Raw genomic sequence first — 12694 nt, forward strand, 5'->3', positions numbered from 1 at the left:
TCTATATATGGAACAGTCATTTTGTTAATAAATCAATTTCTCCGTCTCTCTTGTCTCACAGACTCTCCACCTGAGAAAACAGGGCGGAGACGTAGCATGCCAGGCTCCACCCCTGACAAAGCCCCACCTACAATGGAGCCCACTGCCACTACTACTACACCCTTCAGGGTCACAGTGAGTGTTATATGTGTGTCTGATCAAACACAGTCTGGAATCCAGATGTGATGCATACTGTGCCCATATGTATCTTATCTTTATTGCTGCTACTACTTCAGATCTTTAGTATTAAAATTCTGCAGTACTAATAAACGTTAGCTTGCAAGTCATTTTGTCAAATGCTAATTTCATACTTGAGGCTATAAATGTGAGCAGTGGTGGTGTTTTATTAATATTTTAAGTAATTAAAAAGCAAAAATCCAGTGCAACATAATGTTAAGCCTAATAACCAAGCAGCTGAAACTCAAGATGGTGATCCAGCCCAAAACCACATACCAAGCCTAATATTTTAAGTATTAAGTTGAAGTCTGGATCAAAGCTACATTTATAGGCTAGATTATACATCAGGATATTACATACAAATGAATCCCGAACAAGCTCCATTTGAAGAGAATGTTTTATTGATGGGCATCAGGGAAGATTTAACAACGTTCGAATGCTCACTATAATTGGTATGAAGTTGTAATGATATGTTTATGAGCATGAGCTCTATTAGCAAGGGATGAAAAAACTTCTCATGATTGAAAAGCAGTCTGTTAGCAATCGTTTCAAATTGAAGCTCACATTATGTGCCAGTTGCGGAAGTAAATAATTAGCAGTCAACAGCAGGTGGTATTCAGTAGTTTCACCCTCTGTATAAAATGCAGTGCATGTGGGCTTTTTATGTGTTTTTGCTGCTTAGCATTTACTGAATGTAGGTGTAATTACATTTAAATGAGATCTCTGAGGTGACTCGAGGGCCACTTGACCTCTGAGCTTCTGCAGATTCATGCCCAATTACTTGTCTAGCCTAGTGCATAGTTTGCAAATATCTCCTACGAAGTTAAAACATGATCTGAGAACACTTAAGTTCCTTCACAAATCTTCTCAGTGCTGTACATGTTTGAACAGGTTCAATGCACACAAAGGAAGCCTTAGATGACATTGTTTTGGATGAATGATGGAAGATGCCACATAGCTTGATTGTTAGGTCAGTCTATATGGACAATTAGGGAAGTAAAGATAATCCCCCTGCACCCCCCGCTGGTAGGCAATGGTACTGTACCTTTCGGAATCAGGATCTCATGCAATTTTTCTCCCCTCTCCCTCTCTATCCTACTTTTATCCTCCTTTCTGAACTCTTATTCTCTGTGCATGAATAACACCATCAATACCAGATGGACAGATGTATTGAATGACCTTGAAGATTCTTATATGAAAGAAATGGTGATATAATTAATGCACATGTCAAGAAAGATGGATGAATAGTTTTGTTTTGTGAATGCAGTAGAAAACCCACTCTGTGAATTAATCGGTGCTGTGTGTGTGGTTAAGATGGAGTGTGGGAAAAGCACAAGCACACCGTTTTCAGCAAAGTTTTCTGGTGTTTTTTTTTTCTTTAATCGATTAGTTACTCAGCCTAAGGTTTGTTTTGTGTTAAACTGTATCTGACACTTTACTGGATGCCTGACATATGCAGTTGACTGAACTGACAAGGCATTGGGAAATCTATTTAAAGTTATACAGTATTATTTAGATATAATCATATGAATAAGCTATTATTATTTTAAAAAATGGCTTTAGGTAAATATTTCAGGTCATTTTCCATTGATTTGCTCCTGGCAGGTTTTTGATATATAGGCTTTATTTAATTTCTGCTGCTTGCACCTAACCCAGGCTTTCTCATCTGCTTTCACATTAAGAAAAGGTGAAATGTGCTTCATAATTTTAGTCAAAGCATCCTTGTGGTTTAACGTAGAACTAAGGGTGACGGAGTCCTGCAAATATGTGTGCCCAAGGGCCTCATGGGACCACGATCCGGCCCTGGCTTTTGACTGCCAACATCCATGACCTGTTTGACAGACCTGCTCGATAGTTGCTTATTAACACTGTTTGACATTGCATACCATGACTGAATTATTTACTAGGGCTGCAATGAACACTGTTTTGATAACCGATTCGATTATTTTTCATTCAATCTGATTTATCACTGCATGTGTACGTGTGATATTGTGTGCAAAAAATTGTTTACACCAAGGTCCGTTTACACCAAGAAAGATAACTATAACAATAACTTTATTGGCGTCCACACCAAGGACGATAATGTTCTGTTTGTTATAAGAGTGTGTTGCAGTTATTTAATTTGCTGCTTTAATTGCTCAAGCTCATTAAGTCAGGTGGATTCTGATTGGCTATCAATGTTTTTATCATTCATCAGCTGGAGAAAAGTTCTGAAAGTGATTGCAACAATATTGTTGCTCTGTGTCGTTATTGTTGTGTTGTGGACTTTACTATTCTCATAGAATTAGAGCAATTATTTAAACCTTGTAGTTATAGTTATCGTTCTTGGTGTGAATGGCTCTTTGCAATAAAAGAGCAAGAGAGCAGTTTTTGTAAATACTGAAAAGGGGAAGAATGTTTAGCAGGAATGCACACATTCTTTCCCTGTATCAACACATTTCTGTCATCATATGACATTCTCCTGGAAAGTAATTGTGATTTCAGTATGGTTCATTTAAAACCATAATTTAATGTTTAACAAAGAATATTGTTTTGATCCACATGATTGTGCTTCCTTGCTGTTGAGCTCTGTTTGATTGACATGGTCTGTGAAGCGTTTTTTTGTTTGTTTTTTTGTTTTTAAATAATGTTAATGACAACAGAGACATTTTTAATCTGATGTTTGCTATCACAACATATGCATTATAAGAACATAACATAAGAACATACAATAATGTGCTGCTTGTTAAGTTGAATGGATACTTTTATTCAGCAAGGATGCATTAAATTGATCAAAAGTGGCAGTAAAGACATTTACATTGTTACAAAAGATTTCTATTTGAAATAAATGATTTTCTTTTCAAAGAATCCTAAAAAAAAAAGTTAAGGATGCACAAGCGTTTTCAACATTAAAAATAATAAGAAATGTTGAGCACCAAATCAGACTGTGAAGCATTCTGTGACACTGAAAACTGAAGTGATGGCTGCTGAAAGTTTAGCTTTGCTGTTACAGGAATAAATTACGTTTAAACATATTAACATAGAAAACAGTTATTGTAAATTGTAACAATATTTTACAGTATTATGGTTTTTGCTGTATTTTTGATCAAATAAATGCAGCCTTGGTGAGCATAAGATACTTCTTTATGTACATGTAAAACATTAAAAAGTCTTACTGAGCCCAAACTTTGAATGGTAGTGTAAGATTATGTCCAAGTCAAAAAAAAAAAGGGCTCTAAACTGCTGTTCTTCATAGAGCCACCAAAATACTGCCATTTATTCTAGTCATTTATAACTAATACTAATAAACTGAAAATCAATTAATTTAGGAAATACCAGTCAAACTGATTATCAGTTTACTTTCGACTCTACGGTATTCAGAGCACTTGACAACCTGGCAACATGAAATTACAAACTCATAACCTTCTTTAAAGCCAGCTTTGAAGCTTACTGCATCAATATTTTTTGCAATTCATGTAATGTTTGGACAGGGGAGCTTGTTTATTATTCAGATGTCTTCTTGTCATTGTCTTTCTCAGTCCTCTTCTGATTTGATTTCCTTTTCTAGCGAACGGTAGGCTGCAATACTCTGACTGATTGCTCTGTGATTAAGAGATGTCTGTGTGTAATCATTTGCATATATTGTGAATAGTAATCAGTAGGGTGCTTTAATTATGTAGAATATGCAGATGTGTTAATCGGTAGGGGGGAACGGCCTGCTTTCTGTTTGTTTACTAACACTTTCTTGTCAGAAACTTCATGTCTGCTGCCTCACCTCTCTTTTCCTCCAGAAACTCTTTCCACACCTTTTCTCATTCTTTCTCCGTTGCATTTCTCACTTTCTCACATTCTCGCTTTTTATCTCTACAATCTTTTTGTCCTTGACTCTTTCTTTTCTTACAATCCTTCACGTTCTCGCTTTAAAATTGTTTTCTTTTTCACTCTTTCTCACTTTATGCCTCCCTTTCCTTTCCATGCCCTTGATGCCAACCTGCTGTCTCCATGATAACTGGTGCCTAAAGGAAGTTGAGTTTTGAGCTGCAAAAATGTGACAGGTGCTTTCACAGAAAAATATAAGGTGTATAATGTGGGATAATTAACGAGTGAATTTATGAAATGGTGGTGAAAGATCAATATGAATCTGCCTGTTATTATTATAATGTCTGTCCTATTCTCTGTCATTTCCTCATTAGGGGTTTTTGAGTCGCAGGTTAAAGGGCTCAATAAAGCGGACTAAGAGTCAGCCTAAACTGGACAGGAACAGCAGTTTCAGACACATCCTACCAGGCTTCAGACTAGTGGACAACGACAGGTAAACAACAACAATTTTCCATCTTATTCCAAGTGTTTCATTTCTACACCACTAATGTCATCTAGAAGAACCTTCTCTATAGAGGATCTGTGTGTTTGGATAGTTTTAAACCAGTGGTTCTCAACCTTTTTGACTGCAATGAAAGCTTTTTCTGTAATGACATAGCTGCTTGTTTTCAAATATATAGGCATATTACAGAAACTAGGAGTGACAATATGTTAAAGTAATTCAATAAAAGACTTATAAATAATAACATTTTAGTTTTACAAGCTGAACAATTTTTTATGACTAATGAGTTTACTGCCAATTTATGCCAAATAAAATATTTTAGAGCCTGAGAGAACTAGAAAAAATAATATTTTAACAATTTAATTTAAAATTACATTTGCTGAAAGAACAAATTAAAATGTCTTGATTTTTTTTCTTTTAACTTGTGACTCATTTTTACTCATTTTAAAGGGGTCATATGATGCGATTTCAATTTTTCCTTTCTCTTTGGACTGTTACAAGCTCTTGGTGCATAAAGAAGATCTGTAAAGTTGCAAAGACTAAAGTCTCAAATCCAAAGAGATATTCTTTATAAAAGTTAAGAGTCAGCCACGCCTACCTAAAACGGCTCGTTCTAACACGCCCCCACATATCTACGTCGCTCTGTGGGAAGATGCCCAAATGTCCACACAAAGAAAGAAGGCGTAACTTTTATTTATAAAGAAGGGCGTCATCACAATGTGGTAAGGGGCGTAACATTTCCGTCTCACGCTTGAGGTATTCGGCCAATCACAACGCACTGGATAGCTGGCCAATCACAGCACACCTCGCTTTTTCAAACCGATGAGCTTTGTAAAAATCGACGCGTTTCAGAAAGGCGGGGTATAGAGGAGAAACAATAATGTACAGTATGTGGAAAATAATGTGTTTTTTTAACCTTAAACCACATAAACACATTTCATTACACCAAATACACAAAATACTGTTCTTTTTAGCAGCATCATATGACCCCTTTAAGCGTTTTTGCAGCCCACTTGGAAATGCTTCCTGGTTGAGAACTATTGTTTTAAACTAGTTAAATGATCTTAAAAATAGCATTCAAATGTCATCTTTAATCTTTCAGTCACTGTCTTGACTGGAGATCAGTTGTTACAGTCATGGAACCATGTGTTATTGGAGACAATAAAAAGTTGGCAGTTGGTTCTGACCTATTTTAAAACTTTACTGGATGTGAATGGATATGTTGCTGTATGAGTGGCTGAATGAATATGGCAGTTGAGACTTAGTATAGATATTTTTGCATGTGTTTGCATTCTGTGTGCTAATTCCTATGGAATAGCACCATATGTAAATGTGCGATTTTGCATTTCCTCATGTCCGTGCTGCATAATTTGCTGCACAGTGAACAATGACGTGTGTGTGTGTGTGTGTGGCCTGAAAGTTTGTGTGTCTGTTTGGCAGACTGGTTATTGAGGTCACTTTTGACATGCCTCTCTTGTCAGTGAAAACCGACAGAGCTTTGCAGTCCAATCTGTCATCTGCCTCTTTCTCGGAGATGCTTCTTCATGCATCTTCTCTTTCCCTTATCCCATAAATATCCCTCACTTTAAACAGACTGCAGCTGTGCTCTGCTCTTGAGTTTTTGCTCATTTCTATGCAAATTTCTGATTTGGAAACTTTCGCTGTACTTTATTTTACCATAAATGTAATACACTTACTGTTATGCTCACAATTTGCAGAACAATAACAGTTTGGTAGTGGTACTAGAAATAGACTGACGTGACAAATTTCAGGTCTAGCTGTTTATTCCTATTTTCTTTTCTAGTTTAAATCTTGAAAGTGGGCATTAATTGAAGTATTGTGAGATGGGAGTCTGCTGTAGGACTAAATGTAAATCATATAGAGAAGTCAGGCTTCCAGGCAGGACAAGAATGCATCGATCGAAAGCCCACTGTCCAATAAACAATTAATAGCTTTTTTTCCCAGTGCAAACAGCAGTCATGATAGACTGCCAGTGAAGCACACTCTCCAAGCGGGACTCAAAATGAAACATTTGGATTCTCTTGTCCAGTGAACATTTATCTTGGCTCCTATTAAACATTTATATTTGGTGCTTTTGAATCTTATGGATTCCAGCAATGTCTACAAACAGATTCATGTGGCATTGCCAGGGGTGCACATACGTTTTTCAGTCTGGTTCTCATATGAGAACCTGGAGATTTGGTTTGGTCCTCACACGGCGGCACATGGTGTGACCCATCAAATATAACTATAAAAAATAAATTAATAATAGTGATAATATTATTACACTTTTATTTTTTTTAAATAAAATAATAAACTAAATTATAAAGTGTAATAATACTATTTTATTTTAAAATAAAAAGGGAGTATTAAATACTAAATACTAATGCAATTATTTTATAGTAAACTTAAAAATAAAATGCTAATATTTTTTTATTATTATTATTAATTTAATTTGAACCTTAATTATTATTTTCAATTTGAATTATTTTCATTTTTCATTTTCAAACTTAAAATCAGCAGGCTTTTATTTTGGCGGGTTGCCGGCAAGTAAGTATTATACAAAAGCATTGTAAACCTAAATTGATCGTAGCTCCATAGGTGGCAATGGGTCTACGATGAACTTTGGCTTACGATGATTTTTGGAAACACAGCCTATGTCGGTACGCAAACGCACGCTCTGAACTCATTTACACAGCACATTTCTTATTTTGGTCACGCATGCGGACCTGCGGACCACTTATGTGCACCCCTGGGCATTACAGTCATTCTGCATGATATTATTTACACTTTTATTTGATCAAATATCACATTTATTAGTATATCAATAAATTAAATTGTTGGGAAAGCTGGATTCCATTCAGTTTTAAAGCAATCATCATTTATTTTACCTGGTTGACCTCAGCCCAACAAGCCAGCTGATTAACCATATTAAACTATAGAGAGAGAAGATATATAGACATATATAGAGAGAGATTTTTTGGTGGATCTCAATCAACCCCAGTTTGTACTTTATCTGTGCTCAGCGTCAATTCCCTCATTAATCTGGGCATTAGCTGGCAGTGTTTTACCAGTTTAGCTTTAGCCATTAGCTTAGACCCTAATAATTCCCAGTCAGTCACAACCCTCGTTTTACCTTATATCAGCAGCATTAACAGCAGCCGCTGCTCCAAACCCACGGCCTGAGCTGCTCATCCATTCTTTACACAAATTAGATTATATGTGCGGATGCTGCTAATCCCAAAAGCATCTCATTTGATTGGATTAAGTGTAGTAATTGTCTGTGCTTTCAGCATGGCTTGGCTGGAGCAGACTATGGATGACTGTGCTTGTACAGATAGGGGATGAGTACTCTGGACTTCTGTGGGGCCAAATGGATTTTTGTTGAGTTTGTGTACCCGATGCCCAGGCTGATGTGAGTGCAGCATACTTTTGTGCCGCTTACGATCTGTGCTTGAGTGTTTGTGTGTGTATCTCTGCATTATTACATTCATTTGGCTGAAAATGACCCTGCGTTACCAGACAGTCTGATTGTTGCTTCTATTATAAAGAGTCAAGAGCTGTTAATAGAAATCGACTCTTCTTTTGAAAGCACTTACATTAAGGGATATGTGTATACAAAGGCAGTTACATCTAAATGGACATTTATTATATGCAGTATTGACATGCACACAGTTTTCTCTGTAGCATTTTTGTAGAAAGCCAGTATGTACAGTAGGGGAGGTTTAGTTTTACTGATTTCTGAATTCTTGCTTACCTTTTCTTTATTTCTTTATAATGTTTACCCATAATGCGATGAAACATTTAGTTTGTGCTGTTTGTCCGATTGGTACAGATGGCACTTAGGAGACTTAGGACACATGATACCTGCCACAAGTTGAACCATTTACCAATAAACCAGGCTGTTCTGTTCCAGTGGATGGAGAAAAGGATTGTTCTTAGTGTGTAAACTGGATTACAAATCAAATTAATATCAAAAATAGACATTATTGGGGGGTATCTACTAAGTGTTGATTGTTTAAAGGGGTCATATGATGCGATTTAAATTTTTCCTTTCTCTTTGGAGTGTTACAAGCTCTTGGTGCATAAAGAAGATCTGTAAAGTTGCAAAGACTAAAGTCTCAAATCCAAAGAGATATTCTTTATAAAAGTTAAGAATCAACCCCCCCTACGTAAAACGGCTCATTCTAACACGCCCCCACATGTCTACGTCACGATGTGGGAAGATTTGCATAACGCTGCCCAAATGGTCATACAAAGCAAAACTAGTTTGTTTGGCCTTCCAAAAGAGGACACAACTAGAGATCAGTGGTTAAGTTGTATTTACAACACTGTTCCGGAACAGTTCAACCCAAATATTCAGATGTGTGCAGCGCATTTTATGGAGTACAAGGACTGTTTCCTGAGAGAGTAGCCTACAATGCCTGTTTGTTTCTATAAAGTTGGGCAATTCCAACTTTGCAAGGACAGTCTGGCGCTTCTGACTCACAGCCTGTAAGTAAGTTTTTTATATTTAAAGAATTTGCCACTTATGATTCAAACGTGAGTTTTGAGCAGTGTAGAGTAGAGCTTGTTGTTTGTCGTTTCTCCGATCACAAATGCAGACATGGTTTTATGTTTACGCAGCGTGATACGCAACGCCACATGTAAAAAGACAGTATAAGTTATTATAATCCGTAATTATGTCCCAACTGGATGCAACAAATGCCTCGTTTATAATGGGTTTTAATGTTTTTGTCTCGTCGTTCCGGCCGGGACATGCCATCACAATATGGTAAGGGACGTAACATTTCTGTCACACGCTTGAGGTATTCGGCCAATCACAATGCACTGGATAGCTGGCCAATCAGAGCACACCTCGCTTTTCAGACCGATGAGCTTTGTAAAAATCGACAATAATGTACAGTATGTGGAAAATAATGTGTTTTTTTAACCTTAAACCGCATAAACACATTTCATTACACCAAATACACACAAAAAAATTCTTTTTAGCAATGTCATATGACCCCTTTATGAGGGACCATTAATCTGCTATGTCTACTTTAGTTTTATATGACGATTTTCTACCCACTGTCTGACCTTAGAAATCATTTATTTATTTATTTAAGTACCAATTTTATTTTTTTATGTGTAAATGACATCTGTTATGATTGCCTATTGACCTGCAGAATGTTGAATATCGAAGAGGCAATAATATGTAATTATAATCATATGCTCATGGTTGTGATGTCATAACCACAATGATTTTTTTAATAGTGTGTGTTTGCAGTTTAGTTTTCAGAAATTATTTGTGGAGGATGGACTAAGGAATGAACTGTGTTGTCAGAGTTATCGTATATAGTACACAAAATTATTTGTATTCTTCTTATTTTCCATGATATGTTAACTTTAAAAGCCAAAATTACAATGATAACTTAACTTAGCATATGTTTAAATAATAAAGAGTGCCACAAATAGACATGTGGACAGAATTGGAGCAAAACATTTTTTTCTCTTAAAGCACACACATTCACAGTCGCACAACTCGTGTCATAGACACAAACAGACTTTAATAAAGTTCCTTTTTATTTGATGTTCTCAAATGGCGCTAATAGATTCTAATGACTTTACAGGGTCAAATCTAAATTAAAAGCATTTGAACATTTGAGTCAGTTTTTCCTACGCTTATTTTATTGTTCTCTCACGTATCCTTAGTTTCTCTCCCTCTTGAGCAGGAAAGAGGCGATGTTGTCAAGGAAACTGTCATATCGAGGGGGGGAATCTCAGCATTGCTTTATTGCTCAGTAAATTTCATTTGGTAAAAAAGGAACTAATTCCTAAGGAAAGACTGAAGTATGAAGATTGAACTAGAGCCACTTTTAATCAAACTGTCAAGCTCAATATGTATGTTTTGTGATGAGTGATTTTAATAAGTCCTCAAAGACGACCGTTGGGTCTGCTTGGACAAAACAAAATTGGCTTTATTGAATGTGCAGGCAATAATACTGTTTTAAATCACTGAAGATGTTTTTGAGACTGTCTCCTGTTTTCATGCATTCATAATGCACTAGATAAATTTGAGTTGTTACAGTGATTTACAGTAGCATACTCAAATGGCTACAACAAATAGTTATTATTAAATGATAATAACTATTTATTGTAGCTATTTGAGTGAACAATTCTTCTTAACACTTGAATGGTTACACGAGTTAGTTCTTTTCCTTGAATGTGATTGGCTAGCAGCACTGGGAGTTTTCACTTTGTGTATCACTTCGCTTGTCTGTGTTTGCATGATTCAGATATCGGTCTGTGTTTGGTGGGGATTTTTCTGTAGGTTACAGTGTTATGCCAGTAGGTGGCAGTAAGTGAATCATTGAGTCATTCGCTCCAACAAACCAATGTTCAAATTCAAAATATTGATTCATTCAGAAATGGCACAAGTGAAATTATAGCGTGAGGGAACTATGACTTCATTTATTAATTTATGCTATGACTTCATTTATAATAATTTATGCGTAAAATAAAGCTTTTATGTTTTATTCTACAATGTAAACTGCAGACACTCACAGCCCAAACGTTCTTATCTAGTTACTTAATAAAAACATACGCTTTTAAAAATGAACATAACTGCTTCAAAATTTGTGCTTTTGGTATGGATGTGTAATTTACATTGTACAACAAAACGTAAAAGTATCGTCAAGTTATGTTTACCACAGGCTTTATTTTACTAATTTATTAATTTATGCTATGACTTCATTTATAATAATTTATGCGTAAAATAAAGCTTTTATGTTTTATTCTACAATGTAAACTGCACACACTCACAGCCCAAACGTTCTTATCTAGTTACTTCTTAAAAAGATACATTTTCCAAAATGAACAAACATTATATAACCCCATAGAAAAATCTTGAAGGAGCCCGCGGCGAATTACTCTTTTTGTGGTTCTGACGTCATAGTTTCCCCCACTCTATTTGAGTAAGTCATTGAATCATTTACCCTAATGATTTGTTCAAAAACTCCAAATGCAAAAATTATGGATGCGCCGATCCGATATTCATATCGGGTATCGGCTCCGATACTGTCATTTTTCTTGGATCGGGTATCGGTCAGAGAGGGCCGATCCAAATCCGATAATTTTTTTTTATTTTTTTCTCGATTGTGTGAATTATTCTGTTACTTCTGAAGCCATACGATAGCTTAATGTGAGCTACATATGAATATTTAAGTCCTTACATTAATATGGATGTGTAATTTACATTGTACAACAAAACGTAAAAGTATCGTCAAGTTATGTTTACCACAGGCTTTATTTTACTCATAAATTGAAAAACCTCATTATATAACCCCATAGAAAAATCTTGAAGGAGCCCGCGGCGAATTACTCTTTTTGTGGTTCTGACGTCATAGTTCCCCCACTCTATTTGAGTAAGTCATTGAATCATTTACCCTAATGATTTGTTAAAAAACTCCAAATGCAAAAATTAGGGATGCGCCGATCCGATATTCATATCGGGTATCGGCTCCGATACTGTCATTTTTCTTGTATCGGTCAGAGAGGGCCGATCCAAATCCGATAATTTTTAAAAAAAAATTTCTCGATTGTGTGAATTATTCTGTTATTTCTGAAGCCATACGATAGCTTAATGTGAGCTACATATGAATATTTAAGTCCTTACATTAAAGATCACACAAACTCTTTTCTCCGCTGTGGCTGTCAGTCATTCGTTCAGCCTTTAAAACCTGGTCGCATTCAGTTACGACAGTCAGTTTGGTAAAGCTCTCTCCAAGATCATTCTGTGTTCCCATTATACTTGATTTGTAAATACATGTCTATGATTTTGCAAAAAGTACTTTATCTTCTTGCCGGAGTTTAATGTTGTTTTGTTACTTGCTACCGGGTGTCTGTGAGAACAAAACACGGGCGTAGAAAAGACTATAAATAGTTTTTAACGTGCACAGTAACTGAATTTTAAAACTGTTAAAAGAAAGGCTCAATAACCGTTGCACAGATATAATACACTACGCATTAATTTATCTTCCCTTTCTGCTTTGCAGTTTTGAACACGAAGTGCTTACAATGCGCTTCGTGCTCATAGACTATCAACCCTCTACATTGCGAGTAAATTACTCACATATGAGACTAAATCTTCACTCTGGGCGACTAAATTATGTCTAATATTAGCCAATGGCTAATAAA

At 35.9% G+C, this 12694-nt stretch overlaps 1 protein-coding gene across 1 annotated transcript in view; it reads left to right on the top strand.

Moving 5' to 3' along the window:
• Positions 1 to 12694, top strand: part of LOC107597964 (disabled homolog 2-interacting protein-like) — a 159481-nt gene that overhangs the window by 96533 nt on the left and 50254 nt on the right. The window contains exons 5-6 of the mRNA XM_016289180.1: positions 62 to 174; positions 4389 to 4507. Of these exons, the coding sequence (XP_016144666.1) occupies positions 62 to 174; positions 4389 to 4507 (232 nt within the window). The remainder of the gene's footprint in view (positions 1 to 61; positions 175 to 4388; positions 4508 to 12694) is intronic.

The sequence above is a fragment of the Sinocyclocheilus grahami genome, unplaced genomic scaffold (genome assembly GCF_001515645.1).
Source record: "Sinocyclocheilus grahami isolate Dianchi unplaced genomic scaffold, SAMN03320097.WGS_v1.1 scaffold12.1, whole genome shotgun sequence".
Taxonomy (NCBI): Eukaryota; Metazoa; Chordata; class Actinopteri; order Cypriniformes; family Cyprinidae; genus Sinocyclocheilus; species Sinocyclocheilus grahami.